Source organism: Notothenia rossii (assembly GCF_949606895.1).
Source record: "Notothenia rossii genome assembly, chromosome: 2".
Taxonomy (NCBI): Eukaryota; Metazoa; Chordata; class Actinopteri; order Perciformes; family Nototheniidae; genus Notothenia; species Notothenia rossii.
The window spans coordinates 29,309,511-29,335,043 of NC_136904.1; the positions used below are offsets into that span (position 1 = coordinate 29,309,511).

The following is a 25,533-nucleotide window of genomic DNA, read 5'->3' on the forward strand; positions in this document are numbered from 1 at the left end:
AAATCCACCCTGCATAAAGCTGCATTGCATAAGTGCACACATTAACTATGGGAAAAAGAGTGCTTGCATTTTTTATTAAATCAACCATCTTTGCTGCTGAGATTGACTTTTGTACCATTAAATGCAAACACAATTGTATTTTCCCAACTGTCTCAGGCACAAATCCAGTCGCAAATCACGAGCTGTGAGTCACCTTGATCTGCTGACACAGAAAGAGGAGAATTCATAGTGCCATTGAACGTAAATGAACATGTCATGAATCAGCTGTCCAATCTCTTGTAATTGGACGTAGTAGGCACAGCCCCATTCAAACGTAAAAATGAGATGAGTTCCTCCTGCTCCATGTCGGGTGGCTCTTATCCTTGGTCTCATTCATTCAAATTTCACTCACTCACATTTCATCTGGTTGTATTTCTTACATAAGGCATAACTCATCTCTTTTAGATTAACTTCTAGTTGGCCAAATGAGCCATAAATATATTTTGTGTTGTATAGGTGTAGAGTGCTTCCCCTTTTCCAGCTGCCTGAATAATTCTCTTCCTCTCCATGTTTTATTGTGAGGCCGAAATGTGCCTCTACTTGATGTGTCTTCAGCTCTGTGTATTGCTGTTTGTCCAACAGATTTAGTAGAAAAGCAGAGGTATGCGTCATAACTTGGTCTAAAAAAATTGAAATTAATCTCTTATAAATTAATAGAAAAATGTATAAAATAAGATGTAGATATCTGTTGGTAAGCTACTCTGTGGCCAGGAGCCTTTCATGTCCACCACCACCCAACTAAATCCTCAGCCCCCTAATCTTCCATAAACACTCCCTGACTACGGAGCATCCTTGGCATTGCCAGCATGTGTGTGCCAGCCCCATATAGCCATTAGCGCTGTTAAGCCTGTACGTCTCAGCCCGAGCCCCCACTCCTCACAGCAAAGGTGAGTGATGATTACTTCATGCATCACTACGGGTGGCGTTAATCCTCAACTCTGGCAAGAAATCTTTAAAACTGAATAAACGTCTCCATCCTGATCCACTACAGTCTCAGGTTGTTTGTCATTACCAGCAAAGGCTTGCAAACTGCACAAATTGAATTCCATTTGCTGTTTATCCCTCTATCACTCACTCTTCCCCTTTATAACCCCACATCACTTTTTGTTGATCCGCTCCTTTCTTCTCTCACCACACAAACATACACCCGTTTGATTGCTTTCCCTCTCCCCCACGGCAGCCAGCAGCTAACCAGATCATTCCAATCCTTCCATAAATAGGAAACCACAGTAAACAAAAATCTGAGCTGCCAGTGCAATCAGGGAACATTTCTCTCCATTTCCTTTCAACCCTTCTCTCTGGATGAGTGCTGCTGTGTGCCTCTCATTCTCCCAGCACACTGCAGCTCCTCCCTCCACCTCCCTCATCAGCTGCCCCTCCCTCTCCCCTCTCTGTCGCTGCTAGGTGCAGCATGTATGCGAGCGTGTGTGAGCCAGCAGAGCTGCCTGTGTGTTTACATGTCAGCCTATCAGTGCTGCCGGATTTAGCGCATCTGGAGAGGAACGAGGCTTCTCTCAAATGCCCCTCAGACAAGGGGGATTCTCAGCGCTGCACACATCCCTCTTCCCCCGTCTGAATCCAGCCTGTCGTGAATCCTGCATCCCTGTCTCCATGCTTTCGGAGGCATTTTGAATTTCCTTCGCAACATGGAGCTGCCTGAATTAGAATTCTCTGCATGACAGTCCTGGTAAGTACTCGGTCTCTATGGTGGGCTTTGAGCGCTGAGGCATTGGATCAGATTTATTATGGTGCAGTGGTGGGGCCAGAGGATCGCCAGGGAGCAAATTAATGACAGAAATAAAACTGTATCGAAGGCAAAAGATAGGGATGGAAAGAGGGAATATTATTCACTGAGGAGGGCTCCAGATCTTATTTGTGCTTTGTCATCCAGATGGCTTTCATTTCGCTGCGTGCTATGAAAATTGGGTTTGTATTTAGGGAACACACACACATGCATGTATAATTTTGAACATACAGTATGTGCTGTTGCTTGTGTGTTAGTGGTATAAATACAGGTATATGCTACAAATATTATATTGCATATGTGTGCATGGATGCATGAAAACACACCTATGTCCAGCCTTTTTCACAGCAGAAGGTGTGAGGCTGATTAAGAGTGTGTCTGTTTTTGTGTTCCTCCCGCCCCCCCCCCCCCCTGACGCTTCCTCGCCTGCCCTCATTAACATTCATCTTCCTTCAAATGCCAGTAAACTCATCTAGCCTCACACTTATTCATTCTCAGCTGCCTTTTTGCTCTTGGCTATTTTCCACTGGGTATGAAGGAGTCTATGCAGGTGTTAGATTTGCCACAGGTTAGATGGATGGGTGGCAGTGGGGGGTGATGGGTAGAGTGGGTGTGGGGGGTGATGCCCAATGATTATTTGTGCGGGCCAAGTAAACGGTCTCTCGTAGTTTAATTTATATTTCTTGTTATATTTGCATTTTTCTAATCATGGCTGCAACGCTCCAGCAGGCTGACAGCGATGAGAGGACTCTTCCTCTCTCTTTTTTTTTTTTTGTGTAACTGCACACTAACAACCTCTGCAAACCACAGAGCCCTGGCAGTGCCTGAGTGAAGGGTCTGCTCTTCACGTCAAGGCTTTATGAGCTAAACAAAGCTCCTAATTGGAGCCCTGTAATCAGGTTATGACAGCTGATTAGAATCTCTTCTCTTTTTTGGAGTTAATAATGCCTGTCAGTGTGTGTGCGCGTCTTCAAAGCACTCAACGACATTTCCATCAGAGTGAAATGAGCGAGGCATGTTGATTTCTGATTACATTCGATGATTAAAATTAACTCATTGTTATTGGACAATCTGCATATTGTCTCTTTGTTCTCTTCACATTTTTCAACTTGTGCTGCATTTATGGACATATTATAGCTGTATTTCAAGACTGGAGAATATATAATACACATTTATTTTTATTTAATCACACTGATATCCGATGCTAATGGATGTGTTAACATATTTTAGCATTACCACAATATTGAACCTGCTTTTCTCCATTAAAGCTAATGGGGATCTACATAAAAAGCACTGAAATTATATGCATATAAAGATATTGCTGGTTTGCTTACACAAAGTTACCCAATTACAGTACGCATTCAGCAGAAATGGAGCAACATAATCATCATATTGGAATCATACTATGGCTGCACGATTTAGGGAAATAATCTAATTGCGATTTTTCTGACAGATATTGCGATTCGATTTGCGATATTTGTTTTTAAGCGACCCAACGGAAGTTAATTGTAAAATGCGGCCATTTCTCCGACTAGGAAGGACGCATCAACATGCTCGCGTCTCTAGCACCCCCGCAGCCAGAGCTACGAGTGAAAGAACTACACTTACATTCAACTTCCATTGGGTTGCTTTAAAGTCAAGCTTCAGTTTAAGATTCGCCCTGTAATAGATGTAAAACATGTGATGGAGCATTACTCACCTGACTCAGATGGTTTGTTTCACCAAACCATCTAGGAAAGCTCCATTGGAAGCCATTTGGAAAAGTATTTTAAAAATACTTGGCAGGTGATTGGATCAATCTGTCTATCACCTTCTATCATGGGCCACTTCTGATTGGTTAACAATGACTGGTACATGTGGAGCACAGCACTTCTGATTGGTGTGGATGACTGACACACAAGAACAAAAACACAAACAAATTAATTAAATAAAAATCGCAGGCTTTGCGATTTGATAATTGCATCATTTAAAATCGCGATTTCTATTTAAAATCGATTAATTGTTCAGCCCTAAATCATACAGTATTTCTTCACCAACTATTGAGCTGCTAATTGCTATTATATGTTCACAAGGTTTACAGCAACTTTGTTTATCTGCCATGAGTTCCTTGGCAGGTAGAATATAAATGGGATTCAGTTTTTTATTTATTGAAAACCTTTGCCTGTTGTGGCATGAATCCACGCTGATAAGAACTTTTAAAGTGACTAAAACAGTGAAGTTGCAAAATACTTTAAAAAGCACAAAGATGAGAACTGCAGGTGATGGCTTTCTGTGGGTTCATTACTATGAGTACAATTTGATCAATAGACAAATATCTAGTTTAGCAGCTTTAATGAGTAGAGCACAGTAGAGCTTAGTGTGAAATCATTTTGCCTAGCAACCATTTGGAGCACTTCTAGATGTTCTGATGATCAATGATAAGCTATTAAGCAACTACTAACATGTACGGATGGGGTCAATTTAAACAACAAATTGCTTTGGTTTTGCACAAAAAACTGACAGTACTGTACATGACAGTTCCATTTATGACTAGCCTTATGGGTCAAATGTAAGTTCTAAGCATCATTATAACTTTGAAAATCTCATTTTAAATGGACATTTGAATGCTGAGCAACTTATTTTTGGATGTCTTTTCATTGTGTTCAAGGACAGTATTTCTGCAGTTGCAAGATAAAGTCCTACTTATATATGACTTATATTAGTATTAGTGAAACTATTTGTAGAATAGGATACCAGTGATGGTTACATATAGTTTCCAACTGGTTCCGGACAAATATTTTCAATATGTCCGGGGCGATGTAAAGTCTAAAAGTACAAATGTATTGAAATGAATATGTATATTTCCAAATTGACAATATGTCTTAGTGTAAATGTTCTGTTGGCACTAAGCCTTTAGAAAACAACATTTTTCGGTGGAATGGCAAATGAACTGACAAATGATATTCATGAAGCTGATTTACTAAGACTAAACTCATTCAAGATGATCAATCACAAATTAAGGATTTTCTTCAAGGATTTATTAGGTCGATGAAAGAATAAAATATGACTGCAGAGATTTCAAGCTTCTTTCAAAAACCTCAAAAACCTCAGATGAAAAAATAAATGACATTCAGTCTGAGTAAATGTCAAACACATTGAAATGCTCTTAGTTGAAGTGCCTGTTGTTTGGGTTCCTTTGAAGAAGAATAAAAAGGAACATAAGCCCCAGAATCCTTTGAGGCCGATGCATTTGTGTGCATGCAATAGGCCTTGTAATAACATAATATTATCCACAAACATTGGAGCAAAGTGGGCTTGTGCTAAAGGATCCTGAGCAGTTCTGACCTTCATGCTCCTCATAGAAGGTGTGCACTGGAAAAATAATAAGAACATTGAAGTATGGACTTAATTCACTCCAAAAAGGTTCTCTTAGTTACCCGATATATTGCAAATCTATTCAAATGCAACTGACAAAATGTGTATGATCACTTAAGAGTTTTTGTAATACATTGATATTATATTAATTAAGACCATGCATTTACACTTAATACTGTTGAGCCTATAATCCAGTTTATTCCATCCCTAATAAAACAGCTACACAATCAAAGCAGCGCTTCTTTTTCACAGCACTTTGTTCCATACTGTCATACGCTAAATATTCTGTGACATAGTGATCGACATAACACTGAACAATAGCCAATGTCCTCGCAGTAGGATCACATGTTGATCATCACAGCCAAAGTAATTTGTTTACAGATGGATTAAGGTTATTTCAGTTAGAATATAGGTTACTTGTTGGAGGAAGTTACAATTAGCAACATTTGTGGAAAACTCAAGAGTATATATTCACTTAAAAGCAGATTGTTTTGCTTCAGAGTTCATTATACACTATATGCTCAATGTAAGAAAAACTGCATGATGAATAATGTCAGATTCATCTGAGGATTTTGTGCGGTCTCTTGTGATTCCTTTCTCCTCATGTTTGAATTTAGCTTCTTAATAAAAGCCCATTTCATGTATAGCTCAAATCAGGGCAGTGTGGCACATAACAGTTCATTTGCAATAACCCAGAAAGAAGTGATGTATAAAGTAACCTGAAAACATCTAGGGTATTACTATTGAAGCATTCTGTGAAACAAGATCCATCTGGAATCCAGATGCTGCCACATACTGGGTAACATCAGCCACCTTGAAAAGGAGCCGGTGAGACTGGATGTGGTGAGGCTGGCAGGTCCCATGTTTACAGTGTCTGCTGTATGGCGAGGTGGCACACGCAGGCAGATCTGTCACAGGATACTCAGGTTTTCGTTCTACAAATGTATTCAGAAGGTCACAGTCCGGCTGTTCAGCAGCAGCCTTCCTCATTTAAATGTAATAATAGCAGCTTTATGCTAAATATGAGACAGTCAGGGGCTGGTAGGATGGAGCAGAGCTCCATGTGCAAGCTCCTGGCTAGAGTTATGCTCTGGCACTATCAGAGCCTTTAATAATATACATTGGATGTGATCACAGTGGAACGACTGTCCCTTCCCATTCATCATCTGTCTGCTCGTCTCATTCTTTTGTTTGGTGGGTATTTATATTATAACTGGACACCAGAGGTCTGGTTCCTTTCACTTGAAAGAAAGAAGATGATGACTGATTGCCTTGTCTTTCTGTATTCTCAAACTGTAATGACTGGGGCAGCAAGTAATTAGGCCTTTGGAATCTATATGCCAGTTTTTTCCACATCAGAACCAAGGCCAATGCGTTCAATCATAGAAACTGAACTTGGGTGTGGAATTTTAAACCCGCTGTTAAAAATAATGGTCTAAGTTCTTTATTAACCGTAAGAAATGGCCAAGCCACACAACCTTCATATTTGTACTGTAGCGGGTGATCATTTGGTGTGAACATCTCTATTGAGCCTGCTATAAAGGGATGTTAGAGTCTGAGGTAAAATTGCCTTTAGCATGGCATTTAGCTCTTTCTTTCTCAATCCAAGTGCAAAACATTTTATATTCCCTGATGGTGAGTAGGGGATAAAGGTTTGTGTAATTCCCGGCTTATCCTACTTGACTTTCCAGAGGAATGGGTGTTAATGAGGAGAGGAGCCTCTTTTGTAGTATTACTGGAAGACTTTGTCAATGAACAAAGAAACATGTTAAATGTATTGCACGTTTTTACCCAGGGTCTGTTTACCAATATTTTAAAGTGTATAGGGATCATTTAGCCGTTTTAACATCTCCTCATGTGTTTGACTAATCCTGTAAATGAGTCCAATAGGACGAAAATATCTCAACATCTTTAATTGGACCTTGAATGTAATAATAAATAATGCAATGTAAAATAAACATTTCTTTGGCTTGCAAATGTAACCTCCATTCAGCAATATCTTCTGAATCAACACTAAATCAAATGAGTGTAAAAAGGGTTATTAGTGCTGCTGATCTAGGAGAGTGAATAGCCCCGTCTGCCGCTCTGAGCCTCTTCCTGTTAATAGTTTTGGTTCACCAGCCCGTCTGGTTGAGTCCCTCTGGCTCTCACTGACCCCCCATGTACAACCGTGGGCAGCTGTTCAAAAGCTTCTAGCTCAAAAGCTCCCACACACTGATTGTACTCTACTGGCCCGGTGTGAAATGGTAGAGTAGGAGTCAGAATCTTTCAGATTTGAGTGCATGGTAAAGACGGTCGAACATACATTTAGCAAACCAAGGGAGAGCTTTTTTTGTCACCAGTTGTAAGACCAAACAAATGCTAAAACGAAAGTGACTTCTGGACCATTTCTCACACGGCCGATCAAGTTCTGCAGAGTGCAATACATTAGTTAGCAAACTACACAGTTCTCTCAAGCAGTGGCTTTGTTTTGAAGTCTACTCTCTGGATCTTGACCCCTAAAAGACTTAATCCACTTTTAGTTTGAAAAACAAAACATTTTCAAAACAGTTTTTCATTAGTTAATACAAAGAGCCATTGTAAATACCATCAAATCGCACAATAAGAGTTTTGCAATGCTTTTAATGTTCTGCTTGGTTCATACCCCTTAACAATATGCTATGCTTTTAAATATACCTATCATGGGCTTGTGAAACCTGGACTCATATTTTAAACTCACCAAATGATCTTAATCTTTTTCATTTTAAGAAGTTATTAGTCATACAGAATCCTATAATGATGGTTACATGTTTTCACAGCCATCTACAGTATAAACATAGCTACAGGTGTTACAGGTGTATAGCCAGCTAATGAGTACGAGCATTTTCAAGTTCCCTGTCAACATTTACTTAAAGTTCAGCATTTTCAGCCATTCGGAGTTATGTGCATTGTGATTATTATTTGTAGAATAGCTTGTCAAGCCACATCTAGCTTGAAGTCAACAGATGCAAAAATTATGGTTTGTGTCAAATACAATCAATGGAGAAAATAAACACAGAACTCCAAGGCGCCCAGGGTTCGCTGCGTAGTAAACGCTTTTATTCAAGCATCGCTGACACCCACTTGTTTTCCGCTGGAGTCTTCTTCAGGGCGGGATACGTAGGTGTCAGCTCAGAACTTGAGTACATAGGATTTCCTCTTGTTTTTCTACATGCCTCCAGCCATTAACTCCAAACAGCAACTTTGTTTGCCGAGTGTGAGGTTTTAAAATGATTGTTTTCCCGCTTAAACAACAAAATATTTTGATAACGCTCCAATTTTGTTTGCTTTATTAATTGTTCCGAAACACAATGGTGGTACGGATCTAAAATGTTTGGATTAAGAGCCTCTCTCTGTATGGCAGAGGTTGCTCCGAGGGTTTTACAGATTCTTGTGGCATATTTAAAATTGAGGAACTTTGATAATACACTCACAGCAGGGGGCAGGGACTGATCAGAGCTTACATTATTATCCATCAAAAATAAGAACACATTGCACCACCATGGAGACAAGATAGCAGAAAACACTTTGATGAAGTAAATAAAGCATTATGTTTTGGATTAGAATGTTGTAATGTCCTACTTTTGTTGTGGTATAAGAAACCAAAAGTTGTTTGTTGCACCTATATAACAGCCAACAACGTGTAGCAAGTTTGGTATTGCATTTTTTTGGGGGGGGGGGTTTTCGCAGTGTGTCTCCTTATTCTCGTTTTTTGCGGTGATCCACATCAGTTCTTTAATCTAGTGCTGCATTTCCAGCCAATCATATCATGAGGGGCCTTTTTTCAGGGTATATGCAGGAATCCTGAAGTCAAATGGAATACCTTTTAAGAACCTTTTTAAGACCCTTTCCATACATTTTAAGACCTCATCGCCACTTTGAGTTTTAACCGGTTACCTTGGCGACACACTTTACCTCACATTTACTATATACAGTATTGATTGAATTTCCTCCTTATCTTCCAACCATTTGGATGCAAACTTGCATTTCCCCATAACGATGTTGTTTAACAGCCGGCGTAATTTGTGTGCTATCAAGCAGTGAGCGTGCGATGTCCTGTTCAGATGACGTCAAATCCAACGGGATGCCATAAATAAACTACACAGAATCACAATACACACCTACGCAATGATTACATTCAGGCAGACTGTAGAATACAACCTCTTTGGACAATTGATATACTTATTGAAAACAAGCTACAAAATGTAATACCTTGGAAAATGCAATTTAATACTTTTTAATAGCCTTAATATCCGCTAAATTGATTTATCAACATTTAATACTTTTTAAGACCCCGCGGACACCCTGTTTTTTACAGCAGACATTTTGAGTTGTTGAAGAAGGAAAGTTTTTATTTGTAAAATAATGATCCTATCACTTAAGCAGTTGAATGTAATGTAATGCAGCCATCATCAACATTTGTGCTTTCTCTGCTTACCTTTAACATGCTTTCTGTATAAAACACCTGATCATATTATATTAAAATGTGTGGAGCAAGCTGACACGAGCACCTTTGTTGTTTTAAGAAATGTTGTGGCAGCTAATGATGAACTACCGTTTAACAGGACATAAAGGTGAGGCAATCACAAACAAGGATCAAATGAATTGTTCTAGGTGCACTAGAAAAGATGGAGGATCAAAGATGATTAGTCTCATCCACTGACCACACAGGAGATGAAAGGAGCCTTCTGATCTTCAAGCTGGTTATTTCCAGATCAGTAGTAAAGATGATGAACATGAGAGGAGGATGCAATGCTGGCTGACTTGCTATTGGCCAGCAACCTTGGGTTGCCTTTGAACATTGCACAAGTACTGTGGAGGCGCATACACAGTATGCAAACTTAACATTAGGGTGTATTATCCTACATGAGTAAAACATGAACAACTATCCTTCAAAAGCTCATACACAGCATGGTGAGCCTTGAAATAGGTAGCAAAGCTCACTGTTAAAAGTTCATGCAGAGAAAATATCCCTTTAAATATGTATTGATGCAATTCCAAAAACAGCTTTTCATGTGATGGTCCTAATCGCTTCTCCTTTGCTTTATTAAAAAAGTATTACATTACAATAAAAGCATACAACTTGCTTAGCAAACTTTCAACACCAGCAGCCCTGAGACCTGTGGTTCCTGACTGGGTGAATGCAGTGTTGATCGGAGTGCAGTAAATGTACTTTGAGACAGACAGAATCAAATGGAGCCCCTCATGGAGACTGTTGTTTGCACTTCCATTGACCACAGGGATGTTTAGGTAAGGAACACGTTTCCTATCATCAACTACTCTATGTCTTCTAGTGTCTTAGAGACCATTGATCTACAGTCTCACCTGTCAAACGGAAAACCATCCAGCATGAATGGCAAAGCTTCAGTGTCTCCCTCAGTTTCTTAGATAAGCTGCCTTTTTGCATTGGTTCTTTTCCACTCTGCTCCACATCACCTCAAGATAACTCAGACCAACACTTTCATAGCTGAGCCTTGAACTAGTAGTTGTTTTGATGTTTATGCAGCTGCTGCTAAACTTAAATAGTTCCTAGTTAAATCAGTCCAGACCTTCATCTAGTCTCCCTACCTTCTCTGCGCTTATATCATCTTAGGTCCAGTATCATTCATTATTGTATGTGGATATATTTCACTGTGGCCCAGAGCTCTGCAGGTGCACACCTCTCAACCTTTTAAAATTACTGTAACTGCTTCGAGATCCCGAAAAACACTTTCCAAAAACACTTTTGCAAATTTGCAATACATGTGACCACATACAGACATGGATCCAGACACACACCTCGCCTCACAAGTGCTTGACCTCCATGTCAAACTTTAGACTCCTAGGTCGAAAACTGTGGCCTCCAAATGATGGGGACATATTAGTTGGCTGACCGACCAACACCGCAGTCTTTAGAGCTGCTTGACGCAGATAAAAGCGTTTGGAATACCAGTGGAAATCAGTTGCACTCCAAACAATTGTCTGGCTACCTAACATTTATAATCCTGGATCATAAAACACAAGGTGTTATGAGCAGGTTTGTTTTAAAATAGGACCGTCAAAGAACTACAGTATGATCATTGACTGTCTGTTATGGAGATAAACAAACTGACAAGCAATTACATGTTGTCTAACAATTTAATTTTTGCATGAATACCTTCATGAAGTAGTTTTGGTGCTTTTGCTCGTCCTCCACATTGATCACTATAAATTATACGTATTGCTCTAGTCTCTCTTGACAACATATTTTTCCAAAATAAGTAGGCCATAGGTCTGGGAACGTTCTGTGCAGCCTTTGTGGCTGAGAGCCCTGCTAACTGCTGTCAAAAAAAGAAAGCTTGTGAGCTTGCTGACCCCATGCAGGTGTGTTTCTGCATCTCAACAGGAGCAGTTCCCATGCACTGAACCATTTTGTCCTTCGCTAAGCATTTGAGGCTGGCATGGGGGAGCATGAGGCCATGCTGTTACTTTGTTAGGGTTGCAGGGGTTGTTACCTTTATCTTTGGCTTCCATGGAGGATTTGTTTTCATGGGATTTCTCATATCTGACTGCGTATTCCTCTGGAGAATGCAGATTAACTGGCTATACACTTCTAAAGAGTCTATTTTTGCCCAGCAAGTATTTATTGTAACATAATACAGGGAAACACGGCTCAGGAGGTAATCGGAAGGTTCCTAGTTTGATCCCTGGCTCCTCCAGAGAGTGTGGAAGTGTCCTTGAGCAACACAATGTAATCCTAACCACTTATTATTATTATAGCAGCTTTATTTTTTAATATCGTGACTGATGGAATGGAACGGCATATGTTTGTTGTTTGGCTACCATCTTAATATTTCCAATACAATCAAACATTTACACTTATGCATCCAAAAGCACAGAAAATACATTGCATACAGACATCACATACAGTACCTGCAGGAAGGGAGACTTTTCCACTCTGATCTACCACAAACATTGCAATTTGTACACAGCAAACACTGTTTCCTTGTTTGTTTGCTTTTAGACTTTGAAATGTTTGCTTTACATTTGTCAGTTGAACACAAACACACCAGTGGAATCAATCGTCATCTCTTACATCCTATACATATTTGCTTGCAACTTTGTAGTTGTCGCTCCCTCTTTGTTTCAACCTCTATTCCCTAAACAGTGGCAGAATAATTAAAGCTGCAAGCTGGAGAAATGTGTTCCTCTCTACAACAAGCCTAACGTGTAATAGACGGGTTAATGTGCTCATTGTTTAGGACTGTAATAAAGAACATGGAAGCTTGAAGTAAAAAAAATAAGACTTTGTTGTTAAGAAAAAGCCTTTGGGGAAATGTTGGACAGCACCAATGACTGAAAACATGTGTGAAATGTAAAAGAGGAATTATGGATTGTATATGTTTGACTCACTTGAGGATATTGAGATTTGAAATAGACACTGTAACCTCAAACTATAGTTGACCCCAAATACATTGCAGCTGTTTTCACGTTGCCAAATGGTGTTTCTCAAAGATGTTATGCTCACAGATCAAAAGCAAGATCATTTCACCTACATTTCAGATTGTGTTGAGTCACAAATGCAGACCCTGCTACAAACATTTATATTATTGAATAGCAATAAAAAGTGTTTGTCAGCTATGGAAAAGATTCATGCCAATAGACATCCTCTGAGCACAATTTGCATGTGCATCAATCAAAAGAAAAAGCTGAATTATTTATTATATCAAGGGAAATACTCTGAAACTCAAGCTGCATTGATGATTCATGACAGCGGTCACAAGTTGAAACTGTCCAGCAGGGACATAGACAAATAACGTGAATAGAGAACTGAGTTACAATGCTAATTGGTTTGCAACTAACAGAGCTTTGTATTCAATTTCCTTTTGAGCAAATCCTTTTTCATGATATTCTGATGTTATCTTGTCTGCCTTCCATACTGTATGAGGGGATCAATAATCTCTTTTTAAAAAAGTCCAAGTTCCAGCTTTAATGTAAATATCCTTCCAACATTAAGCTGCAACATAAATGTACTTAATAGTACCTGAAAACTACCGTAGGGCATGAATGCACCACTGCGTATAGCTAATTTGTCTAGATGCTGCCTACCGTTTTCAATGACCCATTAGCAGAGCACGGCTCTCTTCGGTTTGCCCGGCATCAAACAGCAAGGCACCATAAGAGAGGAGATGCAGGGTTTCAAGACAACAAGAGACTAATGGTGAGCCGAGAGCTGCTTTTGAGAGAAGACTGACAGGGTGAGAGGTCCACAGAGAAAAGGCAAGCATTCATAGAACAGCAGGAGAGAAAAGGCTCGTCTAATCATATTCCTCCCATTCACAATCAAATGAAAAAAATCAAAACAAATCATGGTGGGCACAAAGGATGCATGGAACAATAGAACAAAGGGTAAAAATGTTCTTCGCTTTAAAAAGATACTTCAAGCCCCACTCTCAAAATGTAAAGACTATGAGCACTGTACCTGAGGTAGTAAATGAAAGGATACATTTCTTTATTCAGAAATGCAGCTCAAGGTCAAAACTAAGTGGTGATACAACAAGCAGCTCTGAGCTGTGAGGCCAGATTACACAGATAGTACCCTGCCCTTACCACACGCTGAATCATAAATCATGCATAGTATTTTGGTAAGAAAATCACCACCGCATTTGCATTTGCTTGTTTCCGATTATCAAGGACATCAGTGAGCCTCATCTTCATTCATATGCCTGACTTGACAAGATAAAAATCACATTATGTGTCAAACAGATAAGCATGTTGCCCCGTGTTCTGCATCGAGTAGCTTTGTAATATTTCATTTCACTCCGAGGTTCAGCTTCTGCCACAACACATTAAGTTAAATGTGTGCTTGTCTCTTTTGAATAATATTTTATGGTCCAATATTTTTGGACCAGTCCACATTATCCATCGGAAAATTCACATGATTAATGAAAGACGGAGTGGGAGGTTACGATGGAGCTACTGATAGACACTTGTATCGAGTCAGACTGCTTCCTACAATGCACTATACTCACTGGACCGACGTGTCTGACATATGCAGCCGACCGAAATTAAAACTTCTGCAGGAAGGCAAAATGGAAGCTGCAATTACTGTTCCATTGGAACTACTCTGACCACAGTGCAATTACTTTAATTCACTGTGAGTGATGTTTAATTTGTCTTTGAGCAATAAAAGCAGGATCATTCTAATCTTCACTATCGAGTTTACATTTTTATAAAGCGAGGTAGACAGCCTGAGAGATTCTAAAAAGCACTACACTGATCATTTAAAGCACTCTTACCAAAACGCTTTTGTGGTTTATGAGTTACAGATCAAATACGCAGTGGCTATTCAGTTCCCATGACACCTGATGAATATGGGGAGATTGTCCCATCATAAAACAAAAAATCCTGTTTAATAAACATTGCTTCACGGCACCGTTTTTTATGAATAATTGTATTTATTGTGGAACTATTTCGATTTTGTCAAGCAATATACATATACTAGTGAATCACATAAGACTGTTTTGCTTTGTTATTGAGGAATTGAGATCGTTTGTCAAAGTAAAGACAAATGATAGTGTAATTTCTCTCACTTCGCATGAGGCTCTTCTGAGAATGTGTCTCACAGAAATAGCTGCGACTGAAATCACAAGATTGATGCGAGAAGTAGAGCTTGAAGGTTTAAGCAAGTTAAAGTTCCACTGGGTCAAAATCAAAGAGGGGTTTAAAGATCTCTGACGAGTTTTTCCCTCCTTCCATTTATCACCGCGTGGCAGCAAACTCTGCTTTATATAACTGCTAGGTCAACAGCGGCATGGGATGAGGTCATTTTGCATACATTTCAGATAGTCATATAAAAAGATATACCATGGCATGTTTAGATGTTAATTAAAAATGGTTTGTACATTATGAGCAAAGACATGCTTTCACTGAAATTGGCACACTGTACTTGTTTACAGTATACTCAGAGTTCAGAAGCACAGCAGGGTGATTGTCTTTTGTGACCAAGCTATTTTATTGATTTCATTTCTAGTGAGCAATGCCACCATAGTAACATGCTATGCAAAGACAGGGGTGGGGCCGGTTATATCTTTGTAAGTGGAGGAAAAATGCAATTTCCAATGACTTTGCAAAAATAGACCTGGTGTTATGTTTTAAGAAATGTATTTAGCTTATAGTGTATGTTAGGTTAGGTTGAGAAAAGAGCTAATGGGTTATAATGCTAGAGGAATGATTTTCAAAAATAGTTTATTATCCTGAAAATATGTAATTGCAGTTATGATTTGTTAAGAAACACACAGCATTTACAAGATATTTGAGTGGTACGAGAAGAAAATAACTCAACACTTAAAATGCAATATATTCTAGAGTTCTAGTAAAATCTGTCTAAAAATGGAAACCTCGTCAGTAAATAAACCTTTTCTACTTCCTAAAAACAGGTTTCAACGCTTTTCAGTTGGAATGAATCACAACAATATTTAGGACACTCTTTCAAAATCATAAAGGAAAAAAAAAAGCTGATTTTCATTTCTAATAAACGTTAAAAATATTTGTTCTAAAGTTTAGTTTGTTCCGTTTAGAGGACAGAATGACTTTTATCAAAATTGTCAGAGGCATTTGTGTACGACCAGTCCTCTCCACTAACTCCCCTTTTACCATGTCTCCACAGGTACGCAATAGGATGGTGTTTGGCGAGGCAGGAGGGCACAGCTACTTGGTGGCATGCTGGCAGCCCATCCTTATCCTCATGCTGGGCACCGTCCTCTCTGGCTCCACCACCGGTTGCCCCTCCCGATGTGAGTGCAACGGTCAGGAGCGTTCAGTCGCGTGCAATCGACGGAGACTGGCAACTCTTCCTGAGGGCATCCCCACAGAGACTAGGCTGCTAGACCTTAGCAAGAACCGTCTGAAAACACTGGGGCCTGAGGAGTTCATTAATTACCCTCAACTGGAGGAGCTACAACTCAACGAAAACATTATTTCGTCCATTGAGCCAGGGGCTTTTGGCAATCTCAATAACCTTCGAACTCTAGGTTTGCGGAACAACCAGCTAAAGCTCATTCAGCTGGGGGTGTTCACAGGCCTGACCAACCTCACCCAGCTTGATATAAGTGAAAACAAAATTGTCATTCTGCTCGACTACATGTTCCAGGAGCTCTACAACCTGAGGGCTCTGGAGGTAGGCGACAATGACCTGGTATTCATCTCACCCCGATCATTTCATGGCCTAAGCAACCTTGAAAGCCTCAACATTGAGGGACGCAATCTGGCCTCAGTGCCCACTGATGCCCTGAGCCATCTGCATAACATCTTGTCACTTCAATTACGCTATCTCAACGTCACCATCATGAGGGATTACTCCTTTAAAAGGCTCTATCGACTCAGAGTGCTGGAGATTTCTCAAATGCCTGCCTTGGATACCATGACCGCAAAATGCTTGTATGGACTCAACCTCACATCATTGTCCATCACAAACTGTAATCTTACGGCCATCCCCTACCAAGCCATCAGTCACCTAAGGCATCTCCGGTTTTTGAATCTGTCTTTTAATCCCATTCATACCGTGGAGGGAAACAAACTGTTCAATCTGCAGAAGCTTCAAGCTTTTCATTTGGCCGGTGGAAGATTAGCTGCCATTGAACCCTACTCATTCCGAGGGCTCAACCACCTCCGTGTACTCAATGTGTCCAGCAACAGCCTGAACACCCTAGAGGAGTCTGTCTTCCACTCAGTGGGAAACCTGGAGACTCTGGCTTTGTATGACAACCCGTTGGCCTGTGACTGTCGCCTGCTCTGGGTCTTTCGCCGGCGGTGGAGGCTCAACTTTAACAGACAACAGCCTGTGTGTGCATCACCTGACGCTGTTCAAGGGAAAGAGTTCAAAGATTTCCCAGACATTCTCCCATCCGACTATTTCATCTGCCAGAAATCAAAGATAATGGATTATAAGGTTCAAGTAAGCCATGTAGATGAAGGAACTACGGTTAATTTCGCTTGCAAAGCTGAGGGAAATCCAGGCCCTGTGATAATGTGGCTCTCCCCTAAGAAGAATTACATCACTACCAAATCTGCAGTGTCAAGACTTTCTGTGTCTAATGAGGGCACACTGGAGGTGCGTTACGCCCAAATCCAAGACAACGGCACCTACTTGTGCATTGCAAGCAATGCAGCAGGCAATGACACCAAAGCTGCTCACCTTTTTGTGCATAGCTACTCCCCCAATTGGCCCCAACAGTCAAATAAGTCATTTGCCTTCATTTCCAACCAGCCAAGCGAGGAAGGTGCTAATGTGACCCGGGCCACCATTCAATTTCCGTTTGACGTTAAGACACTTATAATTGCAACCACCATGGGATTTATCTCTTTCCTTGGAGTTGTTCTCTTCTGTCTTGTAATATTATTCCTCTGGAGTCGTGGGAAAAACAATATCAAGTCGAGTATAGAGGTTGAATATGTGCCACGTAAAGAGGAACCAGAGGAGGCCAGTCCAACTGAGGAACCCATACAATTCAACATGAAGATCATGTGAACCTCAAATGGAGAAGCTTACAAACAGCAATCGGGATTCATACCACCTTTGCTTCAAATATGTACTCAGTTAGTGAGCAATATAAATTGCAAAGCAGCAAACGCATCTTGACAAAAGACCCTTGAATCTTTCTTTTTTTTTTACTACATGGACTGAAACTTTAAAAGCAAATGTTGAACTTCAAATATTCAAATTTCTGTATATATGTATTGGCAATACTTTATCAGTATGTTAACATGCACTCAACATATTCCTTTGTCAAACTAAATGAGTGAAATAGTTGGAAAAAGCACATGGATCACAGTAGATGGATTGTCAAAAAATGATATGTGGGTTTGTGTCTGGAAGGATGTGGACATTAGTCTGCAGATACGATCTAATTATGAGCACACAATAAGAGAAAGATATTTTTGTTATGATCTTGTTGCCATGTTTCGCTGTTATAATGTACAAAGCACAATAACCGATGAGAACCTAAGTTCAGTTGCTTATTAAAAATGTGAAAGGAATTTTTGCCATTTCACATAGTCCCATTATAAGCAATTGATAAGTATGACATGAGTATCATATCTATTTTCAAAAGATAAATAGAAAAAGGTAAAAGGTTGATAATAAAGTTATTTTGTGAGAGAATATAGATGTACTTTCAATGAAGAAGTCATGAAATTGCCAAGATCAACGTTAAACTTTGAGAAAGAAAAAATCTGCATTGCAAGATTGCAGATTTGGAAATAAGTTTGTAATGTTGAGCAAATAATAACTTGTTATTTAAGAAAATATCTGTTAAAAACAATATGATGGTGGATTAGAAGGACACTTTCTAACCACCCTGCAGGTTTTTTAGAGCAGTAAATGATGCCTTTAACATCATTATTTTGTGTTCTGATTTTTTCCATTCAACTTGGCATGTTGAAAAAAAACATGTAACAGTTAATCCAACAGTAGCGTTTCCCCATTATGTCATAGGCAAGCATTTTGGTCCATAGGGTTTACATTTGACTGTCTATCAGTTGTATTAACTGGAGTATTTTCTTATCTGGTGACAGCTAAATGATAAGTGTGCATGTTAACACACTGAAGAAAAGAAATAAGCCAGTACGTGATTTTCTCCTTTCTGCCAACAAAGGAAGTGTCTCATTAAATGTATTAACATACATGTTCAGCTATACATATTCTTTCTGTATTTCATTATGTTCTTGTACAATATGATATGGCACAAATGTAATACTTTTAATGGCTGTGAGTTCTGAACATATTACCATCCAAAGAGCAGATTAAATATTGATGTTTTTCTGATGTGACCAAACCAGAATGAGTGTTAAAGCTCTTCAAAGTACCTTTGAAAATCATCAGATTAACAATTTGTCATCAAGTGCAACAAACTTAATTTGTTTACTGATTTGGCAGCTCAATAAGCGTAAGAACTCCGAGTCCTGCGGTTAAATTGTCACCGGTGCATCTATAAAAACGCTGACATTATTAAATTGTTGCTTTAAGTAACCCATTTTCCAGCTTTCAGCTGAGCAATACCCAATGTGTAAGGGGTAACATTGAGTTTAATGCCTCATAGGGATTTTATGTTGTCTAATTAATTTCACACTCAAGGCCTGCTCTGAAGATAATGTGTTCATTAACTCTTAAAATACTTGTTTAAAAAAAAGGGATGGGCAGATGAAAATTCTATTAAAATAAATACGATTTTATACTACCGGGTGCTTATTTAATGCTAATTTAGTATAGAATGTGACGATGCGTTTATCATCTATAAGTCACGTTTACTCCTGTGCTGCAAGTAATGACCACAGAGCTCATTGCTTTAAATACAGAGGCTCAAAATGAAGCTCACTTCATTGAATACCAATTAAATACTCATATTACCGATGAATGTTAAAGGTCCCATGTCATGCTTACCTGTGCCCTTGTGTGTTATGAAGGTTTTTATGCATGTAAACGGTCTGCAAAGTCACGAACCCTAAAAGTACACCCTGTAGCGAGTAACACTAACACAGAAAAGACCTGTCTATGCTGCCCCCAGAACGCCTCGTTGGAGATTTCTCTTTTTCCATTTGTTTCTTCCGTGAACCGCATGACGTAATGCGGTTCCAAAATGAACCAATCCGCGGAGCTCCTCACACACCAGGAGGGGTGGGAACCTTTAGCGTACATTTTCAACTAACAGGGAGTCTGGTTGGTACCTGGTTGGTACCAACCCTGGTTGGTAATAGACGAGTTGGGATCGCGGAGAAATGCTCTCTGCAGACCCATTCTCACAGCGTTTATAAACCTTTTTCTTACTCAATATCAAGCAACACTTATTGTTTTTACTTCGGCTGTGAGTGTTTGTGTGTGGTCAGGATGGGGGCAGGAGCTCCAACAAGCCGTTTAGGACAGAGTGAATACACATACTATACAGAGATGCTGTATGAGAAACCAATGTGAGTTTGGAAAATTGCACAGTATAAATCTATTTTAGTAGACCTCAAAAATGGAATTATGATCAGTAAAAATGGCCATGACATGGGTCCTTTAATATTTGCCAATGTGGTCATAAAATGTCATACAGTGTGTGGTACAGAACTGGTAGTAATGTGACACCATGCGCTTGTTCCAGGGATGTATGTATTTGTGCCCTGTAAACCAAAAAGCCATGTCAAAGTGAGATCAGGTTACCATGGTATCCTTTTTCCTTTTGTCACACTTGGCTCAGCTTTCATCAGTCTAAGCTGCATATTGTTAGGTTCAGCCCTCCTTTGAGCTTAACACACAACAACATTCATACTAAGCACTGTAAGTGTGTAAGCTGTGGCAATTCCTAAATTGTGCAAGCAGCCACTTATCCTACTAAATGTTTGGTTGTAGTGATAACAGATGCTCAAAACAGAAACATACCATTCAACTGTCAACTTCACACAGGGGACAGCACATTACACTGAAGGCTTAAAAGGCAGAAATACGCCTGGTCCTGTTTTAAAGCAGTAAATGTCAGAATGATACAAAAAACATCTCAGGGACATCAAGAAAGAATGTGCTTGCCGACAGGCTTATACAAATAATGTTGTTTTTTCTTTTTAATCGCATTATATTATCATGATATCATATGCCAGTGCAAGACATGTGCAGACCTTATGCAGGTGATATAAGAACGAAGTAGAACCAGTAGAAGGTCACTTATGTATCAAGACCTAACATGAGACTGCCTGTATTTTTCTTATGGTTGTTTGTAACAATCACTAACCAAGCTCATCGTTCTCTGAATGGAAAAGGTAAAACAAGAAATATTGGTGAACCTTTGCAATTGTGATTACACAAACAGAGCTATATAGATACACAAGCTCCTACACTGACTTCTGGCCCAAAAAGGCAGTGTTAAATTTTATGACATCCGCATCAATCCAGGGATCGAGTTACTCCATGAAGACCAAAATTGCACTGTGCATTTATTATTTTTCTACAACATGGGGATATGGCTGGAATAACAGTAAGGCATTATTTAAAGTTTAGAATTTGATTAAATAATTGGTCGTTGTCTCAGTGTTACAGTTCCAGTACTAGACAATGTGCAGGTTTCAATGTTTTCTATGAAAAAAAAAGATATTCAAATGGTGACTACATATCTTCTTGTTTTAGGCAGACAATGTGCTTAACGTTTATGAGAATAAGCTTTTTGTCACGCTCCAGAGAACATGCCGGGACCTGGTGCATCTCAGTTATATGCTCAGTTGGACAGAGCAATAAGACAGCAATAACTATAACACTCGTAAAAGCAAGAAAGCATGAAGGGAAAAGGGAGATAACTGACAGCAGAAAGGCATAGTAACAAAATGATTTTATATTAGGGTGAGTTGTCTTCTTGATGCTTTCATAAAACTTGAGAAAAATACTTCACTTTTTCCTTCACTTTAATACGGATAGTGCAACCCATGTATATCTGATGGGCTGACACCATACTGTAACTGGCCATATACTATTAGTGATGAAACGTTTTTCCGATAGCACATTGCAGCAGCCCTACAAACATGACAACAGTAGCTGGTTCGTAAAAGCGTAATCGATTCTGTATCGAAACCTTGATTTCAAGCAAGAGACATTTGCAGGCCGCACTTGATAGAATTACAGCTGCACTCTCGGCTCATGAAGAATCAACAGTAAGCAGACAGACATTACTGAGCCCAGTAATCACTGAAAAAATCATGATGCCATCGTGATTTATTTTGTCAAACTTGATATAAAGTGTAAGGGCTGTGAAACCATTTTGTCTAGAGATTATTATGGCCATCAACAAGGGCTACTGTTATGTAAAAGAAACAAAATGGAATATATTCACAAAAGGTTGTAGGAGAGGATATAGAGATTAATAACACAGCCAAAAAAGATCCAAAGGGGAGAAAGCTTAAAGGCACTTCATGAGTAAATAATGAAGCAGGAGAAATATACACACCCAAAGGACTTAACATGTTGTCTTTGACAGGTGAGATGGAAGCTACATCTGGGGGTTATTACGAGCCGTCAACAATTTAAAATCCATTTGGAAAAAAGTACTTTGTTAATAGAGTGCTTTGAAAATCGCTGAAATAGGCATGTACTATTCACATGTTTTGATCAATTAGATCTCTATGTATCACTTCATTTGTGAAGAGGAGTAATTTGATGCACATTGGATGAAGAAGGAATCAGTCGTGCAGGCTATAAGTTAATTACATTTTCAAGATGGTGTATTGCCTTGGCACTGGACAGGCACAAGATGAACAAGGATCACCCTGCGTCTGTCTCAATGCACAAAAAGCACCCTGTTTGATTAGACCGACACATGGAAAGCCCTGTATAAAAGAAGGTTCAACCTGTAATGGGTTTATACAGTAGCTCTACAAAAAAGAAGAGACATAGGAATATAAAAGTATCAATCCAGTCGAAGGGCTTATACAATACACTAGTTGACCAGTATATTGCCAAGGCCTCTCCAAATACCATTAAAGAGGAACATTCAAGTTACTCTCAGTAACCTCATCTAAATGCAGTCCCTGTAAAACTTGAATGCAAATCTGGATGGGTGAGAAAACCAACTCCGTGTCAGCACAGTGTAATAGATAGGTATTAATGCCCCTCAAACTGTTCAGGGAGGTCATTACATGCCTCATGTTTCTGTATGACTTGTGCTATTAACAATTAGCAAGCTGGTTAAAAACCAAACGCCCACTAAGAGAAATGTGTCGATGACTCACATGGAACGACTGCGAAGGAGGTAAAGCATTTTGATCACAGCATGTGCCCTCACTTACTGCTCAGGAATGTAAAAAATGCCACAAGCCAAATTCTCATTTACAAAAATGATCCCCTTCGTTTATTACACGGGCATGGTCCTGGAAGTGAGGATGGGAGAAACGGTAAAAAGCCAATAAAGCCCTTTAGGAACGCAATTCAGTTATTAATGTTCTTAGATGCAGTTATACAGGGTTTTTCAACACTGGATACTTATTCTCCTTTACCGAAAACACATGTGTAAATGAGAACTGAATAAATAAGTCACGTCTTTATTTATTTCAACTTATATATTGACATTTGTGAAACCTTTTTTCTTATATACAAGTAAGCACAGTACATGTCATCTTCAAGGGAATTCAGACATGTTTTCAACCACTTTTAGAGTTGCTGTCATTACCATCTATAACCATCTATGGTGGAAAGCTTGTGACAGATTTAGGTCATATAACAAAGTGGAAGGATGGCAGTAATTGGAAGTTCCTCTGAGACACAAAGGCATCCATGAAAAGTTGTTCTCAAGCCTCAAAATAAAGAATGGAATAGCAATATATGCGACGGCAGAGTGGAGTGGCACTTCATTAATCTCACCAAGGGTTCAGTTGCACCCATAAGGAGAACCTTTTTCACCTGACACATTGAGTGGATGTGTAGCTGATGTAAACTGTCCAAATGCCACTCATATGAGTTTGACCTCACTGTGCAGCAGACATGCCTGCTAACAGCTGCCTACAGCTTATTAACAAGTAAAAGCCAAGAGACTATTTATAAATGAGTCAATCACTGCATTTCATTCACTGAATATATATTGATTAAGGTACAGTGTAAGAAAACGTTTTAAGAGACTACTTGTCCATGGACAAATGAGTTTGGCAATTTACTTGTCCGAATACATTTTTCACTTGTCCAAAAAAATCGATCGGCATCGTATTTTACATTTTCCCATGGTGTTTACGACACTGCTAACGTAAGTGAGCGGTAACATTTTATTGCATCACACATAGGGTTGGGTATCGTTTGGAATTTAATGATTCCGGTTATGCTTTTCGATTCCGGTTCTTTTTGGTTCTCGATTCTGGTTCTTTGAGAGGGTAAAAAAAAGTCCCATGACAAACTGGGAGAAAAATATATTTATGAAAACATTAAGTCAAATCTGTATTCCTATTTACAAATCACTTCATATTGTTTAATTTTGTTACGGTTATTGAATACAATTATATACAAATAATGGTTTAGTTAGTTCTACAGTAAGTGGTGCAGTAGGAGAATGTACAACTGGCCCAGTCTCCTCTGATGTTACACTGCAACCTGCCTGTGGGACAGAGTCCAACCACACAGTCTGTGTGTCCAACACATGTCCTGCAATACATGCTGCATAGTATTTTCATTTCAATAATGTACTTTATATACCCTGCTTCATAAACGATACTGACATCCCTGTGCTCCACCGAGTCTGGGGGTCCGGGGATGTGAGGACAGCGCGAGGCCACATACAGGGAGGCTGTTAAACGGGCAGCGGATCCACTGTGTGTAGAGAGAGAGAGAGAGAGAGAGAGAGAGAGAGAGAGAGAGAGAGAGAGAGAGAGAGAGAGAGAGAGAGAGAGAGAGAGAGAGAGAGAGAGAGAGAGAGAGAGAGAGAGAGAGAGAGAGAGAGAGAGGCGCTGAGATGCACCATGTAGCGATCAGCTGATACGGAGCATAGAGAGAGAGAGAGAGCTGCGGTGCGCGGGGCTCGGCCTCCGCCTCCTGTCCTCCGCCTCCTGTCCTCACAACTCTTATTAATCCCGGTACCCGACAATTGTTATTTGTTCTTACTCGGAACCTAGTTTTGCTTCCCAACCCTGCCACTGTGCTACACGTCCCGCCCCGCCCCCATCTAACAGTACAGAAAGCGGCAAGATGCATTTCCTTAGGAATCGACAAGCAGAACCACAACAATGGCGGACACGTACAATTTGCGAATGAGTTCTGCCTTTTGTAAGCTGAATTTATTTTTAAATAATGGTGAAAAACGTCACTTGTCCATCGAACAAGTCAATTGAAAGATCTACTGTGCTTATTCGCACACTGAGGTAGCTGAAGCAGTAGAAACAGTATTCCTAAATCTCTAGCGGTGGACACATTTCTACTGTTGCACATTCAAATCACTCAACCCTCATTAAAAAAAAAAAAAACGTGTCCAACAGTCAAGGCTGTTTGGGGCGTAAATTGTTACCTGGGCTTCTTTTATTTGCAAATAACTCGTAAAATAAACGACTGACCAACTTAAAAGGTCTCCTATTATACTGTTTTTCATCAATATATTATAGATCTCAGATATAAACAAACATGTCTCTGAAGTGTTTAGCTCCAAATACCAAACAGATCATTGCAGCATCCCATAATCCGCTCTGTTTCAGCCCTGTTTCAAAAGTGCTGATTCTCTGTCTGTTACTTTAGATGAAAATAAGGAGCCCCTCCCCACGCCCCTCAGATATATCTGGTTAAAAAGAACAAAATGGTGCTCTAGGAGGAGATTCAGGTGATAAGGTGGGGGGGAGGGGTACCTTGGTTGGTGATTGGCTAATGGTTAAACAAGCAAAAATAATCGTTAGGACATCATAAAGGGGCCAAAATCTGATCAGCTCATTTTCAG

At 39.6% G+C, this 25,533-nt stretch overlaps 2 protein-coding genes across 3 annotated transcripts in view; one reads left to right on the top strand and one right to left on the bottom strand.

Moving 5' to 3' along the window:
- Nucleotides 1-25,533, bottom strand: part of luzp2 (leucine zipper protein 2) — a 276,029-nt gene that overhangs the window by 206,235 nt on the left and 44,261 nt on the right. The window lies entirely within an intron of this gene.
- lingo1b (leucine rich repeat and Ig domain containing 1b) lies at nt 1,475-19,402 on the top strand. Its single transcript, XM_079667415.1, has 2 exons — nt 1,475-1,726; nt 15,783-19,402. The coding sequence occupies exons 1-2, from the start codon at nt 1,715-1,717 to the stop codon at nt 17,640-17,642; spliced, it is 1,872 nt and encodes a 623-aa protein (XP_079523541.1). The 5' UTR covers nt 1,475-1,714; the 3' UTR covers nt 17,643-19,402.